At 38.3% G+C, this 27,053-nt stretch overlaps 1 protein-coding gene across 11 annotated transcripts; it reads left to right on the top strand.

The window, feature by feature from the left end:
* Nucleotides 1-509: 509 nt before the first annotated feature.
* MSANTD2 (Myb/SANT DNA binding domain containing 2) lies at nucleotides 510-27,053 on the top strand. 11 transcript variants are annotated; one of them, XR_011967503.1, is made up of 7 exons: nucleotides 741-1,342; nucleotides 12,783-12,995; nucleotides 16,193-16,282; nucleotides 19,756-19,797; nucleotides 20,326-20,581; nucleotides 22,130-22,190; nucleotides 25,739-27,053. XR_011967503.1 is itself a non-coding variant. In XM_072611431.1 (5 exons), the coding sequence occupies exons 1-5, from the start codon at nucleotides 830-832 to the stop codon at nucleotides 26,589-26,591; spliced, it is 1,725 nt and encodes a 574-aa protein (XP_072467532.1). In that variant the 5' UTR covers nucleotides 791-829; the 3' UTR covers nucleotides 26,592-27,053. The 11 variants fall into 11 exon arrangements, 5 of the variants coding, with proteins under 5 accessions (XP_072467534.1, XP_072467535.1, XP_072467532.1 ...); XR_011967502.1 differs by lacking the exons at nucleotides 12,783-12,995; nucleotides 16,193-16,282 and adding an exon at nucleotides 23,551-23,875 and having other exon boundaries at nucleotides 770-1,342; nucleotides 19,753-19,797; nucleotides 25,739-25,874; XM_072611431.1 differs by lacking the exons at nucleotides 12,783-12,995; nucleotides 16,193-16,282 and having other exon boundaries at nucleotides 791-1,342.

Genomic DNA, 27,053 nt, shown 5'->3' with positions numbered 1-27,053 from the left:
AAACTAAGACGTATTTAAGGGCAATATGCTAATTCACTACCAGAGGTCACAAACCTTGTCATAAAACCGACATTCTTGTAATCCCCACAGATAGACATAAAAAGTAAAAACGTTACACACTTTCTTCCAGAATCGTGGATGATAGATACAAAGAATGACCCTGGAAAAGGTTTCCCAGCGGCGAAGAACTCCGCTGGACTCCTAATTCACAGTTCTCCGAGGTCAATCAACCAATTAATCCATCAGCAAGTACCAGGCACCGTGCTAAGTGTAGACGAAGCTGCCCATTAGACACGAGGAGAGGATCACCGGACACAAACCCAACTCGCTTGTCCTGACAGCCTCGAATGCACTTTCTGCGGTTCGCACCCCCCCCCCCCCAGCAGTGTTTGCACCCTGGGGCCAGCGTGGAGGGGGGCGGAGGCGGTGGAGACTTAAGATTGGGCATATCTGGGGGGGAATCCCAAGACACCCTCGATCCCTCCTCCCCTGCCCTCCTCGCCCAGCGCTGAGGCCTCGAGGGTTTAAAGAGAATCCCGTCCTTGCCGCTGGGCCCAAGGCCCCTCTCCAGGCTTCGACCCCGTCACCACTCTTCCCGTCTCCCTCCGCCCACCGGCAAGGGAAGCGAGTTCCCGAGCCAGGTCTAGCTGAAGGAAGGTGTGTCCGCTCCCCGCTCCCCGCCCCAGTCCCTGCAGTAGGCGCGCGAGCAAATCCAGCCAACCCGGCCGCCCGCGAGCTCCGAAGAGAACAGCGGGCAGCTCCCGAAACCGCGGCGGCCGGATGTGGGGGCGCGTCACTTCCGGGCGGTGCAGCAGCGGCCGCTCGGAAGATGGCTGCGCCCTGTGGCTCGGAGCTGCCCACCGACTCGCCGCTTAAGATCCCGAAGATGGAGGTGCTGTCCCCGGCCTCTCCGGGCGGCCTGAGCGATGGGAACCCATCCCTGTCCGACCCTTCCACGCCCAGCGGCGCCTCCCCGCTCGGGCCCGGCAGCGCGGCTGGCTCGGGGGCAGCGACGGCGGCGGCTGGGGCCGGGGGACTGGGGCTGGGGGCCCGCAGCGCCGCCTCGTCCTCCGTCTCCTTCTCCCCCGGCGGCGGCGGCGGGGCCGCAGCAGCGGCCGCCGCCGCCTGCCGGGGCATGTCCTGGACCCCGGCCGAGACCAACGCGCTGATAGCTGTGTGGGGCAACGAGCGGCTGGTGGAGGCGCGGTACCAGCAGCTGGAGGGAGCCGGCACCGTGTTCGGCAGCAAGGCCCCGGGGCCAGCCATGTACGAGCGCGTGTCCCGGGCCCTGGCCGAGCTCGGCTACGAGCGGACCCCGTCCCAGTGCCGGGAGCGCATCAAGGTAACCGGCCGCCCGGCCCGGGGCAACGAACCCGATACACTGAGAGAAGGCGGGGAAGCCGGCCTCGGGGGGCGGGGGCTGGGGCTGGGCTGTCCGCGGAGCTTCCCTCCGGGGCCGGGGGGCGGTTCGTGTTCCCTCCGCCTTTCTCTTCTCCCCTTGGGGAGGGGACTTTTTCCGGGGGCCCGCCAGGCCTCGGGTCTTCTGGGTGTGAACTTCAGTGTCCCCCCTGCCGCCGCCCCCCTCTGACTTGCCAGTTTGGATGCTCCAGCTCTCCGAAGTTGGGGGTTTTTCATTGTGTGCTGAGCGGCGGACCTCGCGCTGCAGGCGCCTCTCTCCCCCCAGCACCGGGGCCCCTCGCTTTGTTCCGTACTGAGGGGCTCCCAGGGTCGGAGGCGGGGTTGGGGGAAGGGAGAGGAGGGGGGAGAGGAGCTCCCAGGCTGGGTTTCCCAGTGAGTGGCGGAGCCGCGCTCGCTAGCCTTTGTGTCCGCTGCAGTATCTCCAACTTGAGCTGCCAGCGGGGCTGGTGGGATTCCAGAGGCCTTGGAAAGAGCTGCTGGCAGCCCACTCTGGTGTGGTTACCGTGGCAAGTTAGTGGGCACGAAGGCACCCAGACTTGGAATTTGGAAGGAGTGTGAGTCAGACTGCTGTTCCCTTGGCCCTTCATGAAAGCCCATCCTCAGGCAGATACTGAGCCTTATTTGGAGTAACAGGCAAAAACCCCCCGGAGTTTTGAATTTCTCCTCACGTAGGCATTTTAATTTCAGAAGTTTCACTTTTGTGAAGGTTCTTTTCTAGTGTGCAGTTTTTAAACCTGCGGGCTCTAGTTTTCTTGATATGGAGTTGTATTTTAGTTGAATCAGTTTGTGATTACAAACCTCCAGTGCCCGACGGAGTTAAGATTCAGGTGAGGATCTATTTCCCCAAGCTTCCGGGAATGAAAGCCTTTCTGTTAGTCTAGGGATGGTGTACCTACTTCAAGTCCAGGTTCAATAAATCTCTTAACATTTGTGCCTGAGGCTGTGCATTATTTGTTTATGGTCTTAAAGACAGTGGAAGTTCTTTTTGGATTAGGGGCTGCTATCTGATGGATTTAGGAAAACATAATTTAGAAAAATTTTGGCCATGACCAAAACCAAAGGTATTTCAAATCTATCAGATACTGTTATGGGACTCTGCCAGTTACTTCTCTTATTCTGAGTTGGTTTTATTCGTAGTGTCTTCGACTTTTTAAAAAGTCTGTTACTTCAGTTCAATAGAGCATTTTACAGTGTGCTGGCTGCTGGCTGCTGGGAATACGGAGATTAAAAGCAACATAATCCCTCCTCAGCCCTCAAGGAATTTGAATTTTACTTTATCTGTCCCAGCAGAGCCCAAATAAGTAGAGGGGGTGTGAGGTGGGGGAGGGGAGGAAAGGAATGAGCAAAGATTCTGTAGGAAAATTTGAGGAGGGAAACACATTATTATTCCTATTGTTTTGTAAGGAATTTGAGCTACTGTTATTAAATCTAATGAACAGTAATAAGCCTTTATTTGATTCAGTATTTGATTCAGTCAGTTAATGGTCAGGGTCGTTGAAGTTACAAATTTGGGAAGATCCCTATTCTTAATACATTTAACAGAATTAATCACTGTCAGTGGTGTGCAATATACTATTCTCCAGTTTATGTTCCCCCTTAGGGGTACAGCCAGACCCTAAATTCTGACCCATCTGAATTCTTTTGTAGGGGAATTTCAGGACTGATTTGCTCTTAGACTGAGAGAAATGAACTAGTAAAAGAACTTATTAATCTTATTAATTTGTTTTAAGAAGGTATGTTTATCTATGCAAATGAGAATGGCCAAGGTGTGCTCTCAAACTCTTTTTATACAGGTAATAAAAAAAATTAGATTTTTGTATCTGGTAATTCTACTAACACAATGCTACTGCACTCCTTTGAAGTTCTACTCTGATGTCTTCAGTGCTGTGGAGGTGATTATAGGGTCGGGAAGGCTACAAGTTCTTGTAGCTTCTGCCAAGTTGGGCAGGCTTTGGAATGTAGGGATGCTTGACAGACTATGTGTGTATCTTCCTAGAACTGGCCCAGACAGATTTGTCACTTTTTTAGTTATAGGATGATTAATTTTTTCAGTCTCAGCAATTCTTGAAGACCATCTACTAAACAGAGGGTTTGGGAACTTTGTGGAAGGAGTTACACCTAAGGAAAACATAAATTCTTGAAGTATGAAAGTAATACTACCCCCACCTGCAACAATTCCTAAATTGGGCAAGTATAGCAAAATTGCCTCTGTTAATTACTTTGTTTAAAAGAAAGGGAGAAAAAGGAACTTGACTTCTTTTATATTTCAATCAAAGCAACTCAGACTTCACTGACTAAAAACTAAAAAGAGATCTTTGATAATATGGTGCTATACTGTTAAGACAGTGTTCATTCGTAAATAAAAAAAATGTTGAATTGTATTAGTTGAAAATCCATTGAGAAATAAATTCATCTCCTTGTAAAGGCCTTTTAAGGGGAGTTATAGAAACTGCAAACTTGGCTTTTAAATTTTGATACGAGCAAATGACTTGCAACCAAATGTAGAAAATAAAAGACTTCTTGCATGAATTAGAGTGGTTGTCTTAAGTGAGAACTTTAATGAAAAAGAAAACAAAATTGACTTAATATAGTATCCATCCATGACATGGCAAATTACTGTAAATGGCAAGCCTTAGAGAGATTATTTTTCTAGCCAACATAAAATCTGTATCCTAGTCAGGTAGGGTAAATTTGTTTGCTTGATAATCTTTTCTCATCATACCAAATAAAGATAGATATTGAGTTGATCCCAGCTGAGTGTGGCCAATAATAATAATTTTTAGTTCTTTCCAAGTAATCTAATAATTGTATTTCAAGAACAGACAGAATTTTGATCTGATATAAATAACTGGCTATTGCTGCATAGCTCTTTTCCAATCTTTTCAAATCATTATAAACTTAATTGCCACCAGTACAAATAACTGAATAAACATACAAGCATCTGACATAAAACTCTTAGAATTTTATAAAGTAGAACCAAATGAATTAATACAATCAGTCAGCAAAAATGTGTCCTGCTTATGCCTGTTTTAAGTTCCATCTGAAGTTCCACTAGCTTTATCTTTGTCTTTTTATAATATAGTCACTAATTGTAGTTCTGGTAATCTTGCTTTGCATCACTTCAAATAGATCTTTTCATATTTCGTTACATTCTTCATATTTACCATTTACATAACACCTGTTTTATCATATAGATTATGATCTGACTTGATTATTTACTTCTGAAAAATATTTGTTTGCCAAAAAAATGAAAATGACTTTTTAGGTGGCCTATTCTTGAATTCTTTTTTGTTCTTTGCAAGCCCATTTATTCACATCCATTTATTGAGTGAGTATTGTGTTTATATTTAAAACACAAGTCTCTCTGGATGGTACAAGGAAATATACTTGGATACTTAAGTGACTTCATGGTCCTCTTGATATGGATGCTTTCTTAAACAGTAAAGGTTGCTACATAGCCATGCCTTCTCATCCTGCCCAGTTCTTGTCCATGACCTCATAGAAGGACAGGTCACCACAGAGGAGCTCCCCACCTTTCTGAACTCAGTCCTCCTCTAGGTTTGTGAATATCCTTTGTGTAAGAGTGTACATGCTATTAATATGTATGGTGTACATCACCAGGGTTATGCACTTGTAATCTAATAAAATAAATAATTCCTTAGATTGAGTATAAAATGGTGTTTACTTCTTTCAAAGTATCTTCAGATTTATTGTCTCATTTGATCCTTATGAAACCTTCCTGAGGTAGTAGTCTTTTCTGTATTCTTTCAGTTAAGCTGAATTCCTCCCTAGAGTAAGTTTTACTGTCTATTTGGGAAGATAAGACATACATGTAAAAGATGAGTAACAGTACAAGTCAATGAATTCACAAGGTATCTTAAAACAGTGCATGATTACGTTACAGTAAAGGCTATTTTCAGAAAAGAAGAGATAATGTCACAGTTCATACTACATTAGCAGTTCTTCACTTTGACACTTTACTCAAGCTTTGAATTTTTATAAAATCATTCACTATTGAGCCAGATGCTGTATTCACACTTCCAGTCAGTTAATCTGATGCACTGCAAAACTCATTCTCAAGTCCCATGTTTTTGGGCATTCTCCAAAAATTTGCCTCTTGGGAGTTGGCTTTATGTCCATGAAACAGATGTGTACTTCTAGGTTGCCACAAGATGAGTGCAAGGTGAATGTATGACCTAAAAAGCTTATCTTGAATGGATCAACATTGTTTGGTTATTTAAAGATATGTTTAAAGATAATGGGGTTGGGTTTCTCCTTACCAATCAAAATTATTAATTCTTACGGGTGATTTTTGGATTAATTAAAAATAATTATCATAATGCCTAGGATAATTTTTATGATTTAGTGGGCAAATCACCATTTTGTCTAAATTTTAGGTATCATGCCTAACTATCCTTTTGTGAGAATCAGTGCCTTTTTTTTTTTTTAACCAAAGAAACGTGCTTAGGGTCCGAAATTGCCATTGTCCTTGAAAGTTTTGATAGAATATAACCTCCTCTGTGGATTCTACAAAAACCTGCCTTATGATGAAAAGTTTTCCAAGAACTGTTAGGTGTTATCAAGATGTATATGATTTAATCAAACTAGTTACCTCTATTAAAATTTTTGCCTATTTCTGCTTCATTTAATCTCCTGACATCACCTGGAAGTATATTCACTCTTAGACTTGCCTTGTGATGAGTCTGAGATGTGCTGAGTGCCGAGAAAGAGTAGACTTTAAAATAGTTTCATAGCTTTTTTAAACTTATGTTTTGGAACCCATCAGGAGTTTTCTCTATTTAGAAGAAAATTGACTTGGCAATGATATCTTATTTGTGAATGAACAGGAAGGATTCTTGGTTTGCTTTTTTAAAAAATTCAAACATAGGAGGATTGGTGCAGTATAGAATTAAATACATTTGTGTTCTATTTTCAGAAAACATAGTATACAAAAATAAATTTGGGAAGGACATAGATTAGAGAATTTATTTAAATTATAGAAATAGTTTTCCTTTTACAAAATAATTAATGTAACTCCTTATTTTTTACTGCCACAGATCCCTTAGATCCATGTGGAACCTTCTCAGAATGTTTTTAAGTAAACAAAATACAATACATAGCATTACAAAGGAAATTACAATTACGTTGAAATACAATTATCCAAAAAAATCATATATTCCCAGTTAAGAATCCTTACCTTAAATAAGGTGCTTACCTAATTAGTTTTAAATCAGTTTATAAAAATTCATATAATAATAGTGCATCATGTTATATAGGCTTTTTAGTTTACAAAGTACTTTAACATAAATTATCTCATTTTTTTTCAAAGTATCCTTTTTAGGTAGGATATTATTTCAGTTAAATACAAGGAAACTAAGACTCAGGTTTAGTGATTTGTCCAAGGTCACTGGATTTTTCAAGAACAAATATATTGTGTAAAATGAGACTCACTTGAGTATAATGACCTGTTATATTGTTTGGCAATATATTGTTTGAGTGCCCTGACCTGTTGTATTCAGCAAAGTGATATTAGTTTGGGGCTATTGAAAACATTTTAACTTTGGATCTGCTTTTTAGGCCTTAGAGCAACATGAAAACCTCTGAGTATAAGAAGTTACTTTTCTAAACTTAAATTGCAAATGTAAACAAATGTAAAAAAAAGAAAAAAGTATGATGCCTAAAAGCAGTAGACTTTTGAATAAGTAAACTTTTAATTAGTTATCAATTGCAGAGATGATTGAATGTCATATATATGTTTCTACAATATGATAACTGCTGCAGTGATTTTTCCACTCTGTGGTAGAAATTGCTTAGCACAATGTTGACTTCTCCATGTAAAGTTAAGGAGTGCTGAATTTAGAGTCAAAATTCCTGGGTTCATAGTCTGGCTCTGCCTCTTACTACTACCTAAGTGACCTATGGCAAATCGATTTCCCTTTCTGGGCTTCAGTTTCTTCATCTGTAGAATAAGAGGGGGATTGTACTGGATAACCTCTTACTTGACACCTTCCATCTCTAATCTATGATCTCTGGAATTTAATATATTTGTTCTAATTTGCATATTTTTCTCTTTATCATAGTTTAGCTTCATCTCTGTATGTCTAAGTTTTTCCTACATTACCTGGATAACTGAAAGATGACCATTTCTTTAATTTAGTGTAGTTTCCCCATTTGTAAAGAGAGGTCAATGAGATCCCATAGAAATGGCATTTTCCCAGTCTCCTAAAAGTTTAATGTAGTGCTGTGCCATATTTTTGCTTTCCCAGTATCTCACTGATTAGCTGTCACTCCACTGTGAAACATTTTAATATTTGCTTTTATTATCTTAGATTTTTATGTACATGTTTCTAGCCCCTTGTGTAATGATAGTATATTTGGCACTGTGAAATGACACTGTTTGTTGAAACTGATCCTATAAAACAGAAGTTTAACTAAATTTAAGTAAAGAGTTATACCAACTTTCTTTTGCATACTTTGTGGTTACATTTACATGAAGACTTTATTATAAATTGTAGTTTAAAAATTCATTGTAGTATTTATATTTAACTCTTCCCATTTCTCTGACTAAACGAAATGTAACTTTTAAATTGATCTTAGTGTGATCAGGAAGAATAGAGTTTGGTTAAAATTCATTTTAATTCTAACGTCTGCATATTCTTTTCTCTACAAGAGAAGACTTGAATTGTGGTTCAGGAAGGATGCTGACAGATTGAAAATGTCTTGCTCTTGGATTTTAACCTTTCAGCTACCTACTTTGGTGTGGTGCAGTCAGTGAATAAGAGCACTGGGCCTGGAATCAGGAAGACCTGAGTTCAAATCTGTCACCAGACATTACTAGCTCTGTGACCCTGGGCAGGTCATTTAACCTAGCAGATAGTAGGTGTTTAATAAATGTTTATTGATGATTGACTTAAACTCTTTTGCCTCAAGTTTCCTTGACTCAAAATAGGAATCATAAAGGCTCCTACTAGGAAAAGTTATTGAGGATCAAATGAGATAGTATTTGTAAAAGTACTTACTTAGTGCAGTGTCTGGCACATGGTGAGAGCTATGTAACTGCTTATTTCTATCTGTTCTTTCCCATTTTCCCTATTTTAAAATGTCAGGAATTTATATACACAATTTACAGTAATTAATACAATTTGAACTTTTTTTTAAGAGAAGAGATTGTTTTATATCAATATTTAGAAAGTTCTTTGGACCAATTACCTTTAGTATTCCTAAGACCTAGAAATTGATCTTTTGTTTTTTGGGTGTATCATGAAAAATTCCAGTTTTCTATGCTGAATTAAGCAAAATGCACATTATTTTATCTAGTATTTCTTTCCACTATGTAGCAAACTGCCACCGGGTTGTAGGCTAACTATGAACACAGTTCTAGCTTCTTACTACAAGTAAGATTTGATTCTACTTTATCTCTTACAATCTAGTAGGAGTAAGAAGATATGTATATAGATAAATGTATTTCACTTTATAATATAAGTGACAAGTGCACAAGGAGGACAAAATGTTGTGGGATCAGATGAAGAAAAGATCTTATGTAATAAAGGAAATTAGAGCTGCCCTAGGTTTCCTGCTTATTACTGGTATCATCTTGGGCAAGTCATTTTACCTTTCTGAACCTTGAATCACTCATCTGTTAAAAAAAAGAAAGAGGCAATTGGACTAGGTGCTTGCTAAGGTCCCTCTCTCCTATGATCCTAAGTTGAGGTCTTCATGTACTCTTCTTTTTGATTCTTTTGCCCAAGTCTTGAAAAATCTCCTCATTGAGTTTTCCAAGTTTTCTAATGTTTTTTCCCTGGTGTCAGGATCCAGGGTTGAATTATGCAAAACAGCTCTTCACTAAAAATTATCTTTAATTCATGGATGGCAAGTAATATTGGGGTCCCATTACCCTACTATAAAAACATAGAGTAAATTGTAAAATAAATATATACTTTAAATGAAAGAAAAAAGTGACATTTACATTTTGGGTTGAAATCTTACTCTGACTAGTATCTATTGTAAACATTGTTGTTATAGGTTTAAAAAAGTCCCTTTAGTCAATGACCAAGAAGCACTAGACAATACTGTAATGGTAGATTGATGGTATTACATTTTTAGGAGCAGCTGATGGTACAACAGTTAGCAGGGAATGAAAGGCACTTAAAATTTAATGATCTCCTTTTCTATACCAGTGTTTTAGATAGTAATATTAGATATGTTTTTAATAGATATCAGATTTAGAATAGGAGCATTAACATTTCTTTGATCAAATATTACTGACTTACAGGGTATATCTGTGGAACAGAAGATCTATGTATAGTAATGTATCAGCATACTTAACTCTTTGGTTTTTATATAAACATTTAGCAACAGGGCTGAAAGTAGAGTGATCTGGAAGATGATATAGGAAGTTTGAGACCAGGTGGCAAAAGGCATCTTCTCATTATTGACATAGCTACCTGTTAGTGATGATTTGTAAAGTAGATGAAAGGTCCAGTATGTCTCAAGATGGTTGACCTCATCTGTTCTCAAATGTTTGTGATTGTTCAAGGATTTCATCTCCCAAAATAACTCTTACTTTCCAAAAATCCCTTAAATATTAACTCAAACTTGCAAATTAGGTTTGGACTATGTATATTTCACTGCTGGTAGTAGGCCAGGAAATCAATTAGTAATATGTATGTGTTCGAAACATTTATTCAGTTTACGGGATGTATGTTTGCTCATTCATTACTGCATCATATATATATATTTTGTTGGGATTAAATCAGAGTGACAGTGCTGATGTACATATGGATACAAGGAACCATTATGATAACTTCAGAGGGTCTGTAGCCTGCCCAGTTGGGAACTGCTGCTATGCTCTATCAGTTTGATTACTTTTCTTCATCTTTTTCTACCAGAATCTCTGTCCTGTTTGAAAATGTTGCATTAAGAAGGGCATACTCTTTAGTTCTACTTCTTTCTATATTCAGTAATTTCCTTTATTTCTGTTGAAAATATATTTCATAATGCTTGAGCTTCTCTATTGTTTTTCTAGCAAGTGTTCAGGTAAACTGCCTTATTTCTTTATTTTGTGCCTTGAGAGTATTGATGAAGTGTTCAGAAAATGCCATGATAGTATTTTCTTCTTCATAAAAGCCTCTAGGTCGTCGTTATTATAAGATCTGTCAGCATAGTTCAGTAGAAAGAGCACAGGATTTCGAGTCAGAAAACCTAGACTTGAACCCCAGGTTTCCTACTTATCTATGTGTGAAAGATACCTTTGGCAAATTACTTCACATTTCCGGGACTCAGTTTCCTTATTTAAAAAATGAAGAGTTTGAATTAGAGGAGGGGTTCTTAACCTGGGGACCATGCACATGTGTGTGTGTGTGTCTACATACAGATGTATTTCAACATAATTAGTTCCTTTGAAATTCTTTGTATTTCACTTTATGCCTTTAAAGAACATTCTAAGAAGCAATCTATAGGTTTCATCAGACTCCAAAAGGAATCTGTGACACAAAAAAACATTAAGAACCACTGGATTAGATGAACTTTAAGATCTCTTTCAGTTCTAAATGCTGTGGTCCTATGATTATTGTTTCATTGAGGGACATCAGGAGTTGAAGTGCATATCTGATACTCCTTTTCTTTCTTATTCCCTCAAAAATAATAAGAAACACTTGTGATGAGCTCTTAAACAACAGAGGAGGATGTTGTATTTATCGTAGTTATTATTCTCTTTTCTTCAATGATTCTCAGAGCAATCAGAATAGACGTAGACCTAATGAATCCAGAAAACTGCTCTGGTACTCACATTAACCATCTGGTGCAGAAGCAGGCATTGATTGGTTATCAGAGCTGGCTCTGGAGACAGAAGAATTGGATTCAGATCCTACCTCTGGTGCCTAGTACTACCTGTGTAGCTTGGGTCAAGTCACTTAATCTCCCCGAACCTCAGAGTTCTCATCTGTAAAATAAGGGAAAAGGACTAGATGGCCTGGAAGGCCTCTTCAGGTGCCAGATCTATGATCTTGTTGAACCTCTCTCTTAGAAAGATTTTATGACAAAAAAAGTAAGTGGATATCTAGGGGTAAATAGGTGTTATGTCTCATGAAGATTGTGGTGACAACTGAAAGTAAAATGTAAAAATTGGAGCAATAAGTGAACTTTCAGAGAGGCAGATTCAAACTAACTTTCGTATAATTAGTGACATGGGTTGGCTCCAGATATAGTAGGTTTTTCCTTAGTAGGACTTTTAAGCAAAGACTGTGTACTCATTTGTACAGATTCTTCTAGAGGAGATGTTTGATCAGTTGTGATATGGACTAGATGGACTCTGAGTTTCCTTCCAACTTTGTAAATAAGACAGTGATTATCACATGTATGCTGCTTGAATAATTTCAGTTTTGGACAGTTCCTCATAATTTACTAAGGCTATAAACAAAAGAAACCTTTTGACAACAGTCATTTTTTTAACCTGGCCTTGTAAAATCCAAGGGTAGAAATTCTTCATCTTTATAGTAAGGATAGCTATTTTTTCTTTTTGAGTTCCTTAACCCATGTTTCAGATACAAGAATCAAATAGGTTTGAATGACAGGATAATGACTTATTGGAGACTATTGTAGATATCTTTCATGCTTCTGGTAGCGTTTGAATTACATTATCTCTGAAGTCTCTTCAGACTTTGAAATTCTTTGATTCTACAGCCATAGAACCACCCCTTACAGGTTAACAATCTCCTGAGAATTAAAATATTAAGTACTTCATTGCTAAGGAAATGGTTATCAAAGATTATAGGTACTGTCTAAAGAGTCTTCCTTGTCACCATTTGCTTTGAGGAAAAGAACTTATTTACTTTTTATAGTTATACCTATTTTTTCCTACCCTTTCTGTTTCTACTTTTCTTAAGAGGTATTAGGGAGCTCTTATCATCTCAGATTTTGTGTTGTAGTATGACAACAGTAGTGTAGCAGAAGAACACAGAGAGATAACCAGTTTGAGTCTAGCCAGATAGCAGACCTGACTATAGTTAGTCTAAGGAAATCTTCTGCTAATAATGACTTCCATTTCTTAATTTAGAAAAATTCTGTTTCTTCCCTCTGTTAATCTTCCCTTAATTTAAAATTAGCCTCTAAGGAATTTTTAAAAGTTCTTAAATGTTTAAAAAGTTTTTTTTAATTCTAAGGAATCACAGTCATGATGTAGCTATTAAACATTATGTCATCTTTTAATACAAGCCAACGTCCTTTTGGGGAAGTGTCTACTTGATGTAATTGGAGCCTGTGTTGCAATCAGAAATTCTCTTATCCCTCTTCCTTCCCTGGAAAGAGTTTAAAAAAATTATATTGTGAATTTGCATAGTAAAAGAGAAATTTGGCAACTCTTACAGCCTTTGCAGCTGCAAAATCCACCAGTTCCCAGACATCAACAGCCCACAAGAATTTATCTGGGAGACAACCCTGGCTCTCCCTCAGGGTGTGGAGGCCTGGGCAGCATGGCGATGGAGACCTTTGTGAAAGATATCAAGCCCAGGACTTAAGAACCTGAATGTCATCTTCATTGTGCTAGAGACAGGCCGAGTGACCAAGACAAAAGACATGAGGTGAGGATCTGCAAAGTAGCAGACAAAACAGGTAGCATCAATATATCTGTTTGGGATGATATTGGCAACCTGATCCATCCTGGGGACATTATCCGACTCACCAAGGGGTATACTTCAGTTTTAAAGGCTTTCAGACCCTCTACACTGACCATGGGGTTGATGTACAGAAGATTGGAGAATTCTGTATGGTTTATTCTGAGGGCCCCAACTTCAGCAAGCCAGACCCTGAGTAGAGTGCCCAGCAGCTCCCCAGCAAGATGATACAGAACGACAGTACCTCTGCCACTTCCCAGCCTCCAGCTGGCTTTTCTGCAGCCTCTCCAGACTCTGAGAGTCAGAATGGGAATGGCCTTACCACCCCCCTCCCCACCCTCGCCCAGGCAGTGATCCCTATTCACCCCATGTTCCCCTTCACCCCACCAGCATATGAATCACTGGAAGTCAGCCTAGCCACAATCAGCTTTTGCTGGCACTCTAAGCCCCTCCTCCAATCCTGTCAGCAACGGCAAAGAAATCTGGATGGATGAGCAGCAAGAGATAGGGAGACACCTTTCCTTCTCCCTCACCGAGGACAACCCTTAGATGACTCCCCACTAAGAAAAAAGACTGATTGTTGGGAGCTAGTTGTGTACATGGTGCTGTATTTTAGCCTTGAGCCTTCTAGGACAACATATGAGGGGATGGTATTCTTCCCCCTTATTTCTTAAACTTGATGTCCCTTGCTCAAGTGAGAATAAGTTGCTTCCTTTTCCTTCACTCTGAGCTCTCTAAACTTCTTCTACCATTTTTAGAAACCAAACTTGGAGTGAACTTACTGACCTCTGCCCTCCCCTAATCAATATTTCCAGCCTGAGGAGGAAAATGGAATTTAGCTGGCTTTGATTAAATTTACTTATACACCCTTCACCTGCTCTTCTCACTATATCCCGTCTTTACTTATCACTGCCTTAACTACTAGTCTAAGAGAACAGATATCTATCTGCAGCAATTCCATGTCACTAGGATTAATATCCTGGTTGTCATACTGAAATTAGAGGACAGATTAAGACTTTACCATTGTAACTGCTTAGGAAGGTAGATGAAAATGTTTGTGAGATTACCATGCATTGTATGTTAGGTCATTCCTAAATATTTCACTATTCTGAATATCCTTTCAGGTAATTTATCCAAAATAAAAATTGAGTATTGAAGTCAGATAACTGATGACATGTTATATTGGATAAATCATGGAGCCACATAATGAATTAATTGGCATTAACATTTAATTGGTGCAGCAGGAAAAAATTTCTTGCCCAGTGGATATGTCTGTGCTTGTAAGTTATGAAAATGTTTTCCACTAAATCATAGTATACACTTCTATTAGTAAAATTTTTTTGGTTCTGCCAGAGAACAAGAGAATTTTGGCTGTTTGCCCTTAGATGCTATTCATGCTGAGCTTTCTGCTGATGGGCTCAGTATGTAAATTGAACCCAAAGTGACTCAAGATTTAGAATCCCTAATGAGTACTGTGGCATTGGGTCTTTTCATTTGTAAGAAGGCCTCTTGGACCTCTTGCCCTCATGCTGTATACTGTTTTCTGTTACAAAGCAGTAAAAACTAGGTGATCTAGAGAGGGAATAGGAAGTACGCGTGCACGCATGCACACACGCACACTCACACTCACATACTTTTTACATTTTTGTCAGTGACTCGACATGTTGTATTAGGTATTCAAGACTCCAGATCTGCATTGGTTTTTCCTCATAATGCAGTTTTATGCTAGAATAAATGACAGAATGGCATAGTGGTGGTTGTCAGCATTGCAATATTGTACATATAACTGCATTGAAAAAATAGGGGAGCAAGGCAAAACTTGGAACCTTGGTAAACTTTTTGCTAGTTTGGATAGGTTTTGATGTTGAGTTGCTGATAGGTAGAACTCCAAAAAATGCATGAAGTAAATTGCCAGAAGTTTGTACCCTACATTTGTATCATCTTTCTTGCCCATATTGAAATAAATTTGTTTTTTCTTAACAGCTGCTAATTGAAATCTTTCTTCTGTTAACATTGATGATCACACTGAGAAAATGTGATCAAGAAAGAACATTTTAGTATCATCTAAAATGATAAGGATTTTAAAAAAGATAATTCTTCAAAATAACTAACTGTAATTGGTCAGTTTTTACCTCCTCTTGAAAGGGTCCTCACTTAGTTTTTGTGAATAAGGAAGGATATGGGAAAGTTAATTAGCTGGTATTTTTAGAAAGCAGTGACCTTAGTCCAAAGCTAGGGAAATAATCTAAAAATGACATATGATTTGGTGCTATTACGGCTGGTGCAGAATTACAGCTATTTTAGCCTTAGATATTTCTTTGGTTCTTAGAAAATAAATTCCTGGATATTTCCCCTGAGGTTGATTTTTCCTGATTCTAATGAAGTAGAGAATCCATGTGATTTATAAGAATTTGTTTATGAAAGAAATGTATTTTTTTTTAATCATTTGGCCAAAAAAAGGGAAACCACATGGATAATTTTCAATTGGCAGAGGGTTAAGATAAACCTCATATACTTAATATATATACTTAATCCCCATCTAATGTGAGTAGTTCTATACCTACCATTGAAAACTAGTTTTACTACTTGGTTTTTAATTTTTTTAAATAAGTGTTTCCTACTATTACAGCTCAGCTTTCCTTCCTGCAGTTTGACTTTATTTTTCATCTGATGTCTGACACTAACAAGAATGATCATGTCAAAGTCTTTCAAACAACACATTTACCTGTGTGTGTGGCTCTTGTGGCCCATTCTTCTTACTTCTTATTGGATGCTCTGTTTCACCTGTAGCGATTTCTCATAGATCAGTGGTTTTGTCATGGTAATTCTTTTCTGATTTTATGTAAAATGGGGCAAATGTTAAGAAAATGATTGTGCTGATAGCAGAATTGGTGACACTTTACCCTGTTTTATGTATTTGCTTAATTCCCTTTATGCTCTGCCAGGCTTGGGACAAATTTATTTCTTTTCACTTCCTAAAAATTCAGGGAATGAGTATAGAAGATAAGAGGGAAAATGAGACCCACTCCCACCCCAAAAGTATCTTTTATAATGTCAGGGAGGGCTGTGATGAAACCACTGCCCTACTTATAGATCTTATTTTTCCAAGCTTTTCATTATTTTATTTGCCCTTTTCTGAACTCTACAATTTCCCTCTCTTGTAGCTGGTGCGATGCCCAGAACTGAATGCTGTGCTCCAGCTGTTGCCTCACCGGTGCTGAATAGAGAGGAAGAGCCACCTTCATAGCTTACATGTGATTCCTCTGCTTATACAACCCAATACTGGATTTACTTATTTTGGCAAGAGAGTTGCATTGTGCACTGTATTTAATGTTTCGTGTACTGTAACCCTGGGTCTTTCTCTGCATTGCTACTGTTAAACCCAAATCCTGCCAATCTCAACTCCTACCTCTGTTTACTCCTCAGATAGACTGCTTTGCATTCATCCACAATGAATGTCATCTTCTTCTATCATTTTCTTTTCTTTTAATCTTAAAATTGACCAAAATTTAACTATGTTCTATAAGTCGTCAGTCATCTTTTTCTCCCTACTTTGGTAGTGGGGCATTTTTCAAATCTTTTCTTTGATTCTCACCTTTTTTTAATCCTCAAATAATTGGCATGGTGGACTTCATTAGGAGGTCACTTGGCATTTCTTCTAACTCAGTACTGAAGCACTCACACCTGTGATTTGATCATCTGATCAAATTGATATTTTAGTGCTCATATAGTCATAATTTAAAAAAAAAACTTGCTCAAAATACAAGGTAATATGTAAATGTTAACAGTTTTACCTAAGTGAACAATCATGTATATTTGTAGTTTTCTGTGGAAACATCTGATAATAAGTAACTGCATTGACTTTACTCCACTTTGGATATTTCTGTATCCTGGAAAAGTGAATCCTCTAATAGGTTTAAGTAAATTCTCTTCCCCTAAATTTTAATTCACTTAAAATTTTTTTCTGAACCTGTTACTTTGGCTTCTGAGATGGGATAAAAGGGAGAAAGGAGGAAGGGAGGCCAAGGGAGAAAGAAGCATCTCTTCTTATAGTTGAAATGATTTTCCTAAGAAAGGTCAGAATTAGATTCTTGTCAGATATGACCTGTCAGCAAAATGAGAGGTGAGGCTTCTCCCTGAGAATCATCATGGTTCACATTTCTAGATTCTATAATGTTGTCATTTTAGGTTAGGATGCAGACTAGGGCATTTTCCCAAGTTTTTGTTTATTTTAGTACATATTTTTGATTTTGTATCCCTTAAATAATTTTGTATCCCTTAAATAATCTTTTGTGGTTAGGAAGGTCCACTTTTTTCTGGTCAGGATATATGTGATAAGAGTAGAAATCTCCCTCCCTCCTATTTATCCACCCCAAATCCCTAGCTTAGCTATATCATAGTGTTTGTCGTAGGGTAAGACCAGCTGATTTTCTGAGTTTTAATGTTTCCTTCAAGTCTGGAGACATGATCCATCTTGATGAACATGCCTTGCATATGTTGTATGAAAAGTATGAAATCTTCTTTGTTCTTTTGTCCATGCTGGAGATCAGTGAGGTGCTTCTACCTTAAACATTTCTTGAAATATGTACATTTCTTGAGAGAACTGAAGCCATATTTATTTGGAGGCAGTGCGGTACAATGGAAAGAATACCAACTATAGAATCAGAAGACCTTGGTTCAAATCCTGTCTCTGATGCTTTCTGCTTGTGTGCCCTTTGGTCAGTTAACCTCCCTGGGCCTCAGTTTCTTCATCTGTAAAATGAAGGGATTGGAATAAATGGCCTCTGAGTTCTAGTTCTAGATCAATGTTCCTAACTAGTTTTAGCATTCTTATATATCAAATTCCCAAGATGGTATTTGCTTACTTGGCATCTTCAACCCTGAAACCGAATATTTCTTTCCTACATCAGTTATTCCAAGCAAGTATATAGCAATAATTGTTAGTCCCTCTTGTATGAAAGAGACCAACTCATCAGGCCAGTATTACATAAGCAGATCTGGGACTTCCCAACCATTGTGTAACCACTAGACTTTACTGCTTTCTTCATACACATTTCCATGAACCTTATGAAATTTCAAGTTTAGCTGATTATAATTTAGCGGTTACACAGATGGTAAAAGAGCCTGTTTTGTGGTTTCCCACCATGCTTGGTATCAGAGATTGGTGACTTTTCTTAGGTCTGTATTATATCCTGGTGTCTTTGATGTGGCTAAGTTACCTTTCTTTAGAGATGGCTTTAGCATTATTCTTTGGTTTCCCAAATTGCTATTATTGATAGTTCTTAGCTCTGGGATACTTGATGTAGTGATTTTTTTCTCTGGGCAGCTTGAAAGGAGTGAGCAGCAACATGGTTTCTCTCTGTTTATGGTTTTGAGGGGTGAAAGGAGCGTGGTTGGGAATCTCCATTTACAGCCGTAGGAGGGTCTGGATAGAGGGATTCTGGGTTTTCTTGGAGGCAGGAACAAGATGTAAGATTTTTTTTTTTTTAAAGTTTGCTGGGGATGTTTGTAATTCAAATTCTAATCTTTATAAGGAGGGCAGACTTCACTGGGATGAGGGAATATTTTTAGATTTGAATGAGAGAACCTTTGAAGGCACTTGACTTCTTTGGTTCAAAAGCTTGCTCACTGACTATTTTCCAAAGTCCTGATTTCTGACGTAAGCCCTGGGCAGTCTTGGAGTCTAAAATGCCAATTAAAAAAGTTGTGTCTCATGGAATTGTGGTTGTGCCCTTGGTAAAAAGAAAAAATTTTAAGAAACATTTAGTACCAACAACTTTGGTTTTTTAAAGAGATCCTGAAGAAGGTTGAATTAAGTAGAGAGGGAATAGGATGGCTAGTATTTAGGATGGACTGTGCAGTTCATTGTCTTTATTGTCCTTTTATACTTACCATTTTTCATTCTGTATGTCTTGCTTCAAGTGACATATTTTGAAGTAAAAATAAAATCTGCTGTAGGTTGTCCACCATTATTTGAAACTTCCTGGAGGCCCTATAAAAGGTTATCAAGAGTTTTGGTTGGAATAGATAATTTATCTACTTATGGGATTTAACGTTATATCTGAAGGAGAAATTTACAGTCACAACAATGCCTCCAAATTAATTCTGAAATGAACTAGCTATGCATAGTTGGATGTAGCAGTACTTGGAATTTGCCAGGGAATAAGGGTGGTGGTGGAGGATTGTCTCTTAGGCAAACTGCTCAAGAAGTTAAAAATAACAAAACAATGGATAACGGAAGGATTGCAATTGGGGAGGGGTAGGAATCTAGCTAATTAATTTGGGAGTTGGTACCAAGTCTTTAGTTTACCCTTTAAAATAACATATCATAGGATGTACCACTTGGTTATAGGAAATCGTGTTGATAATTAGAAATGAGATAAAGACCATCCAAAGAGCAGCTCCTACTCTTACAAAATTGAAAGGGATGAATTTCACTGTAGAAGATAATAACTTAAATATATGTGTACTTGTATAACATTTTCTTTTCTATCTATAGTAATGTAGTAGGAAAAGAAATAAAATATATTCCCTTCCAACTTCCTAAAAAAAAGCAATTAGTGACCTTTATTTGTTCATTTTAGTTGACAGTTTGGGTCTTAGAGTAGATTGTAGTACATTAGGTTCATTATTAGACCTAGGTATTAGAGTACTAATTCTTGATAATTGATATGTTAGATTGGGAATTTGGAGTATTATTGATTTGACCTCTTTTAAATTTCAGCAGCTTCCCAAGAGACAGAATGAGTTAGTAAGGAATACAGACTATGTAAGTAATATATTTTACTAGCTAATTAGTTTAGGCAATTGTTTGTTTTTTTTTTTTAACCTGTATTCCTCCTTAACTTAGAGTAAGGAAGGTTATATTCTTTGCTTTGGGGAATCCTTTTCTCTGTCCTCCCTTCCCTCACCTTTTTCCAAATTCTGGGCACAATAGCGGCTGTACTCTCTCTTCTGTGGCAGGTGTGCATCCTATTGGCTGGCTGGTACTTCCTGGTTGTTTTATAATGGGGAGGAGGGATAAAATGTGTGTATCGGGGACATGCTATGATGTAATGTTTCTTGTTTTATAATGGATAATTAACTGCAAAACTGTTGTTTGAACTGTAATGTGTTTGAGTTATTGCTGAATATAGTATTTTTCTAATATAATGAATGAAAATGAAATCTAGCATTCCTATAACAATGTGTCTATGTTTGTCTGTTTGTGTCTGTTTAATAGTAATTAATATCTGTGGTCCATACCTGGAAGAGGAAGTACAGATTTAAAGGAATAACAAAAGACTTTGTGTCTTAGACCCTTCGCAGGTGTTACAGTCGGGTGAAAGAACATGGTGTTGGGAAAAGAAAGAGCAGTTACACATTTGAACAGTTGGAACAGGTGTTTGGTCAGGGAGGATGGGATGCTCAGCCCTGCCAGCCTGTACTTATTAACAGTAGTGGCTTGTACCAGGAGCTGGAGTCAGATGGCAGCACTATGGAGGATTATTCACAGGAGGACTGGGGAAACCACAGTCAGGATCTACATGGCTATCCAACAGATCAGGAATTGGGTAAGAGAGCCATTATCTACCCTTATGTGCATACTGCTGTAGATAATCCTGGACTATGTCCTGGTTCCATTCCTTTTGTTGACTCTAGGTGGTAACCACCTTTTGTGGGCAGATATGTGTATTGGCCTTAAACTTCTGTCTATAGCATGGTTTTTTTAATTGATAATTCAGGTGTCAGCAAGATTCCTGACAGTCATGGAAGACTTTTGAATCTAGAACTATTAAAATTTTAAATGCAGCATACGGTATCTGTGTCCTGTAATTCCAAGATAATTACAAATTTATTGGCTGTTGGGTTCCATTTTGTTTGTTTAGCTATTTTTTTCTTCATTTGGACAAAATACTGACATTTTGATTCAAAAACCTTTTTGACTTTTGACCTTTGATAAAGGACCCTGTCAGGCTTCAACCTGACTGAAAAAGGTAGAGTTCTTTAATTTACCTTGAAAAGGCCCTGAAAAGGATGATTTATTCAAAGGATCATTTGAATTAAATTATTTGCCATATGCTTATGCCAGTTAGTGGTATGACTATAAATAACCCCTACAACTTGGAGTGTAAAGTTTATCTGCATGATTATAAAAGTTAGAAATAGAAAGCTTGTTCCTCAAATCTAGATCTTTTGAGCCTGATCAAGAGGGTTTAAAAAAAACAAAACATTTAACTCTGATCACTATTTTATGAGAGAGCCCTTTTGCAAATCACTATATATCAACTAAGTTATATGATAGTAACTTCATACTTTGGCCAAAATTCTGTTACTTCATATTGAGGCAATTAAGATATCTATGAAATGAATCTAGAGCCATTGATACTTTTGTGATAAGCTTAGCAGACAAAATCTAAATAAACTTTTTGTGTAAAATCCTGATGATGGAAAAATACTGAATGAAAAAGCAAGAGTTGGATGCTGATTTAATTCTGTATTTTAAAATGAAAAATGTTCAAATGTTGAATGAGGGAAAAATGCTAAATGTCGGAAAAGGTTTTGATAGAGTAGGAAAGGAAAAAGTAATATACTTAAATTGCAGAAAGTATTTAACCACATTTTATTTTTGAAGCACATTAATAAAGGCTAAATTATCTTGGTGTCCTGTGACTCTTGTGTTGTTTTGATAGGTTAATTCACTAAAACCTTTGAAAAAATTACGTTATACATTTGGGAAGTCTCTTGATATTGGAGAAATAATTGCTTTGGAAAGTCTACATGGAAAATTTAAGTTGAACAGAATTGTTTTCATTCTTGTGCTTTTAAAATCATGTTCACAGTGAAATGAAGCTTTAATCTCCTAGCTAGAAATCCATTGGTGACCTTGAAGAATCTTGTACATGTAGAGCTAGTTTCTGATCTTGCATATAAATGTACGCATCTCATTATTTGGGAGATATATTTATAAATCTGGCATTGAACTACAACAGTATTTGACACTAGAATTAAGGCCTAGCATTTGAAAATATGGCATCAGCAGTAAAGATAGTTACAAATCTGCATAAATGTATGTCATGGCTTAGCAAAATATAATTCATCTTCAAAACTTTGCCTTTCAGATGAAATGCCTGTCACAAAGAGAACATTAAAAATAAAACAAGAGTCTTCTGAAGAAGCACAGTAAGTAACTGTTTCACCTTGCCACAAAAGTGCATTTCCCTTGGGATGACTAACATTGAGAGACATTCAGAAACTCCTTGATATAATTATACATGTGTGCAAAATCATAGCCATATCATTAAAGAAGGACATTTATGCGTCTCTTGCCTTTCTCCATATTGTTATCCCTAGAGATCATCTTCAAATGCTTGGAATTTTACATCTGGAAAGGAGAAATTTGTTATTAAATGAAAAGGTGTGTGTATGTGTCTGCTAGAGTGTGTGGGTGTGGAATACTTTGGTATTTAAACAGATTCAGAAATGAAGCAGAAGGGTCTTGAGGCTAGATAGAAAAGTTGTGGGACATAAAGAATTCTAAATTCTTCTTTTCCATTTTAAGTTGCATTTTGTGTAGACGAATGGTCTACTTGCTCAATTGGGAAACAAAGAAAACAATTAGAAAGGAGAATGAAAAAGGCTAGGAACCTGGGCCCTTTGATGATGGCCCCAGTGACCTGATTTTCCCCCAAGAGCCTGGTATTTTCTGTTATGTTAAATATTTCAACTCTTTGGGACTTCAGTAACATGTAAGTGATTTATTTATTTTTTTAATGTTTATGAGTGCTGTGTTAAGTTCAATTACTGTTGAGAGAAAAAATGAAGAGACAAATTATGGGGAAGTAGAAGTTCCTGACCTGTAATCTTGACATCATCTAAGAAGATGTGGGGAAGAGGTGGAGAGAAAGTGGCAAGAAGAAATGGCTGTGGTGTGATCAGTGTAGTGAAGAGAGATGAGGGGCTTTCCTGTGGAATCTCCCCTTGCTCTGTCTTTGACAGCTCCCCTGCTTTGACTTCTTTGGACAATGCCAATCCCCCTAGGACTGGAACATTAACCACTGGGCCTGATGCCGTAGCTGGGGGTGGGTAGTGGCTACCTTGTGAGGAAGTAAGTACCCTGTCACTAGATGTCTTCAGGTAAATGCTGCATGACCACTTGTCAGAGATGTTGTAGAGGGTATTTATTTTTCTTTAGAGATTTTAAATTAGAGGACCTTTGAGATCACTTCCAAGTCTAAGATCCTTTTATTTTAGTGGCCTGTTCTGATTAACATTTTAATGAGCTGTTCAGAAAATTGCAATAGAATGAGGACAAATAATTTCAGACTCAAACTCAGTAAGTTTGGAACTATCCCTTGATTAGATTTAGGTCTCATCTTTTATGACTATGGAACTAAAGTGTCCCAAAAGAAGGGAAACACTTTATTTCTACAATTTTTAAAGTGAATTTTAACAAGCTCTTAGTCCATCCTTCCCCATACCCCACCCCACTCCCAAAAAAGCCATTGGCTCTTTCACTAAAATGTCCCACCTCTCCCTTTAGCCACCAGAGATCTACAGGGGAGGCCCTGCAGTTGGTGTAACTGGGGCTGAACTCAAACTGCACAGCATCGGTGCCACCAACCTCAAACCACCTGAACTTTTCCCGTTGTTGGAACTCCGGAGTCCAGGAAAAACGACAAACAGATCGCAGGGACTGTTTGACTAACTCTGGGTCTAGCTCCCCGTTTGTGCTCCATAGCTCCGAAGAGCTGATGTGAGCCCTAGGAGCTCCAGCCTGAGATCAGATCAGCAGGGCAGGACACTGACCGGCTCTGCAGAGATCTCCAAGCTGTGCCGCCTTCTCTCTCCAGGTCACACCCCACACGGTGAGAGATTTGAAGAGGTTCCTCTCAGGGTGTTCACTCTGCAGTGCAGGGGTCTCTCCAGAACTGCTCCCTGCAGTGTCTGACTGCAACATTACTGATGGTGTAGGGCTGTGACAATGCTGAACAAATTATCTTCATTTGTGAAGTTGTATTATTTTCCCCTGTAGATGTAGGAAGGCTTAACCAGGTTAGGTACCATAAGTTACAGTAAAATAAGCCATCCTTCAACCATGAAGATGATGCTACCCAACCTATTATTAAAAGAATGTCTGCTTTAAGTTCTTTTTCAGTAAGAGGAATAATTTTTATGTTAAACCATTTGAACTTTGTTGCTTGATCATCCTTATGACCTACTAAAATTCATTTAAAAGATAGCAGACTGGAATAAGGGATTTGCAAGACTGGCCATGGAATAGTTTTTCTTTGTTTGAAGCTAATTTGCCTATCCAGAAATACAATCCTGGACTCTGGTCTTGAGAACATCAGGAACAATAAAAAGTCACTATTAGGTGCCTACTAGGTTCCAGTATAGTTAAGGAATAGGTGTTATTCTTTTAACAAAGCAGTAAATTAATCTAGATGGGCCATTTTATTGATAGAGAACTATGAAAGACAGACAAGAGGACCTCCACGCTGAAGGTCTCTAACCTCCAATGGAAGATGATGCAATTTATGAACTCCTTATCAAATGATAGATAAAGAGTGTAGGAGAACAGATTTGATGTGTGATCATGCGTAGTATGGAATGATACACATGGATGTCCCTCAAAGAGTGTTCAGCCTAATTAGGAATGTCTCAAAGGGCCACAATTCTCTCTCCTCTTCTTCCAAAGAGCTGCTAGTAAATCAGGCGTGTGCATCTTTACTCTTTGCCTTTGTTTGACTGTGTGTGAGTGTGGTAGTCCAACATATTGCAAACTGAATTTACAATTTGTATATAGTTGATTCCTAGAGAACAGTGAATCAGTGTAACTGATGAATTCCATTAAACAAAGGTCTTAGCTAGTGCTGTAAATGAGACCAACCAAGAAAAGAACTCAACCTTCTATATCCCCTTGACCAAACCAGCATGGAACATTTGCAACTTCAACTTAAACAACATGCGAAATAAGAATTTCCCAAGTTTTCTCTTTTGTCTTGTGTGTTCAAGCAGTTTCTTCACTCCTGCTGTCTTTTACAGATTCTTTCCCAGGATAATCTTAGTGCATATTTTCAGCTTTTTTTCCCCAACACTCTCTAAATCTTATTCCTAATGTCTATTTTTGTTAGTATTAATGGCTACTCTTGAATGTAGGCCTTTCCCACATATATTCATTCTTACGGCTTAATGTTGTGCTAAATCAGCTTACAGTGGTATTAGTCAGACATTGAGGTGCTGATATATTTTAACTCATTTTTGAAAAAACAAGAAAATACTATCTTGTTTTATATCCGGTTTTGGTCCAAGTACTTGAGTGAATTACATGGCAGGCACAGGCCAAGTAAATTTGGTTTAATGTATCAGAAATACCATAAGGTATGGTTTGGACCATAAATGATTTTAAATGGTAATAAATATGCTTCTAAATACAGCATTTCTCATCGGTACTCAGGAATGAAAGTTCGTAAAGGTCACCATTAACTTTATATTACTGATAGATACTTTTTGATGTGTTGGTGATTTCTGAAATCTGAATATCTGATTTTGTTAAAAAAAAAAAATTACCAAATTGGGTTGTGCCCAGACTAGAAAGGTAATTGAAGTCTACCCATCTCTGCTTCCTTTAATCCCACAAAGGACAAATTTTTCTCAGACCTATTTTATGTGAAAATTATGGTACTGTGATCCTCTGTCCACCTGAATTTTTTTGTTTTTCCTTTTAGGAAGCGTGACATTATGCAAAATATTGTGCAGATTTTGGAATCGGTACAGTTAAAATGGGAACTGTTTCAGAGCTGGACAGACTTTTCCAGGCTCCATCTTTCTAACAAACTGGCCATTTTTGGCATTGGCTACAACACTCGTTGGAAAGAGGATATCCGTTACCACTATGCTGAAATCAGCTCCCAGGTGCCTCTTGGCAAGCGTCTTCGGGAGTACTTCAATTCAGAGAAACCCGAAGGCCGGATCATTATGACACGAGTACAGAAAATGAACTGGAAAAATGTTTATTATAAATTCTTAGAAATCACAATTAGTGAAGCCAGGTGCCTGGAGTTGCACATGGAGATTGACTGGATACCCATTGCCCACTCCAAGCCAACTGGTGGGAACGTTGTTCAATATTTATTGCCAGGAGGCATTCCCAAAAGCCCAGGCCTTTATGCTATTGGCTATGAAGAATGTATTGAAAGGCCACTTTCACCCCCCTTGGAGCACCGTACCCAAGACGTAGGAAAGGAACCCCGAGGAGACACAGAGACTCTTTCATCACAGGCCTCTTTACAGGTGGACATGGAGTCCACTCGCATTATCTATTGTTACCTTGGGATTGCCGAGGTTCGGACTCTTCAGCAGTGCTTGTTTTTACATTTCCAAGCAAACACCAAAACCTTCAGTAAAGATTGGGTTGGTATTAATGGTTTTTTGTCTCAGAACTGTATTGTGGAACCTGGTGTGTCCCCTAAGTCCATCTATATCAAATTTGTGGAAGTAGAAAGGGACTTTCTTTCTGCTGGCTCTTTAGTGGAGTGCCTGGAAAAAGCCATTGGATACCCCTTAAAATTTAACAACTGATTTCCATCCTTCATAAGGATTTGGGTTTTTGTCTCCCTTCTCCCTCCCCTTATCTGCCTCTCCCATACACCCACTGCCATCGGACTCTTCATGGAAATTTTCTTTCCACAGCTGGGCCAGTACAACTTTAAAGAAATCAAAGTGGACTTCAAGAAAGAAGCAAAAAAAAATCACTCCTGCAAAATGCTCATTATGAGCAAGCAAGACACAATGAACTTGCAGGGTGGGTCACCTGGTTTGTTTTTTTTAAACAAATTTTTAAAATTATATGGATTTTAGAGCCCTGATATAAACAACTGTAGGTACATTCCACATTGGACCGAACTTATACTTTGAGTTTCATATGAAATTTAAAAACTGTATTTTTTTCACAATGTTTCATTTTTACACATCTCTCTATGTCTCTATATAAGTGTTATTTACAGCCCTGAATAAATAAGCAATAGATAATGGCAAGTTAAA

Source organism: Notamacropus eugenii, chromosome 5 (assembly GCF_028372415.1).
Source record: "Notamacropus eugenii isolate mMacEug1 chromosome 5, mMacEug1.pri_v2, whole genome shotgun sequence".
Taxonomy (NCBI): domain Eukaryota; kingdom Metazoa; phylum Chordata; class Mammalia; order Diprotodontia; family Macropodidae; genus Notamacropus; species Notamacropus eugenii.
Note: the sequence above shows the minus strand (reverse complement) of the source record. Positions and strands in the feature narration are given on the sequence as shown.

Bases quoted from the DNA above. Each gene is read 5' to 3' on its own strand.
- MSANTD2 (XM_072611430.1), top strand. From the start codon at position 830: ATGGCTGCGCCCTGTGGCTCGGAGCTGCCCACCGACTCGCCGCTTAAG. The intron at 19,798-20,325 runs GTAAGTAATATA...TTTGTGTCTTAG, and splicing joins TAGTAAGGAATACAGACTAT to ACCCTTCGCAGGTGTTACAG. The intron at 22,191-25,738 runs GTAAGTAACTGT...TTTTCCTTTTAG, and splicing joins GAGTCTTCTGAAGAAGCACA to GAAGCGTGACATTATGCAAA.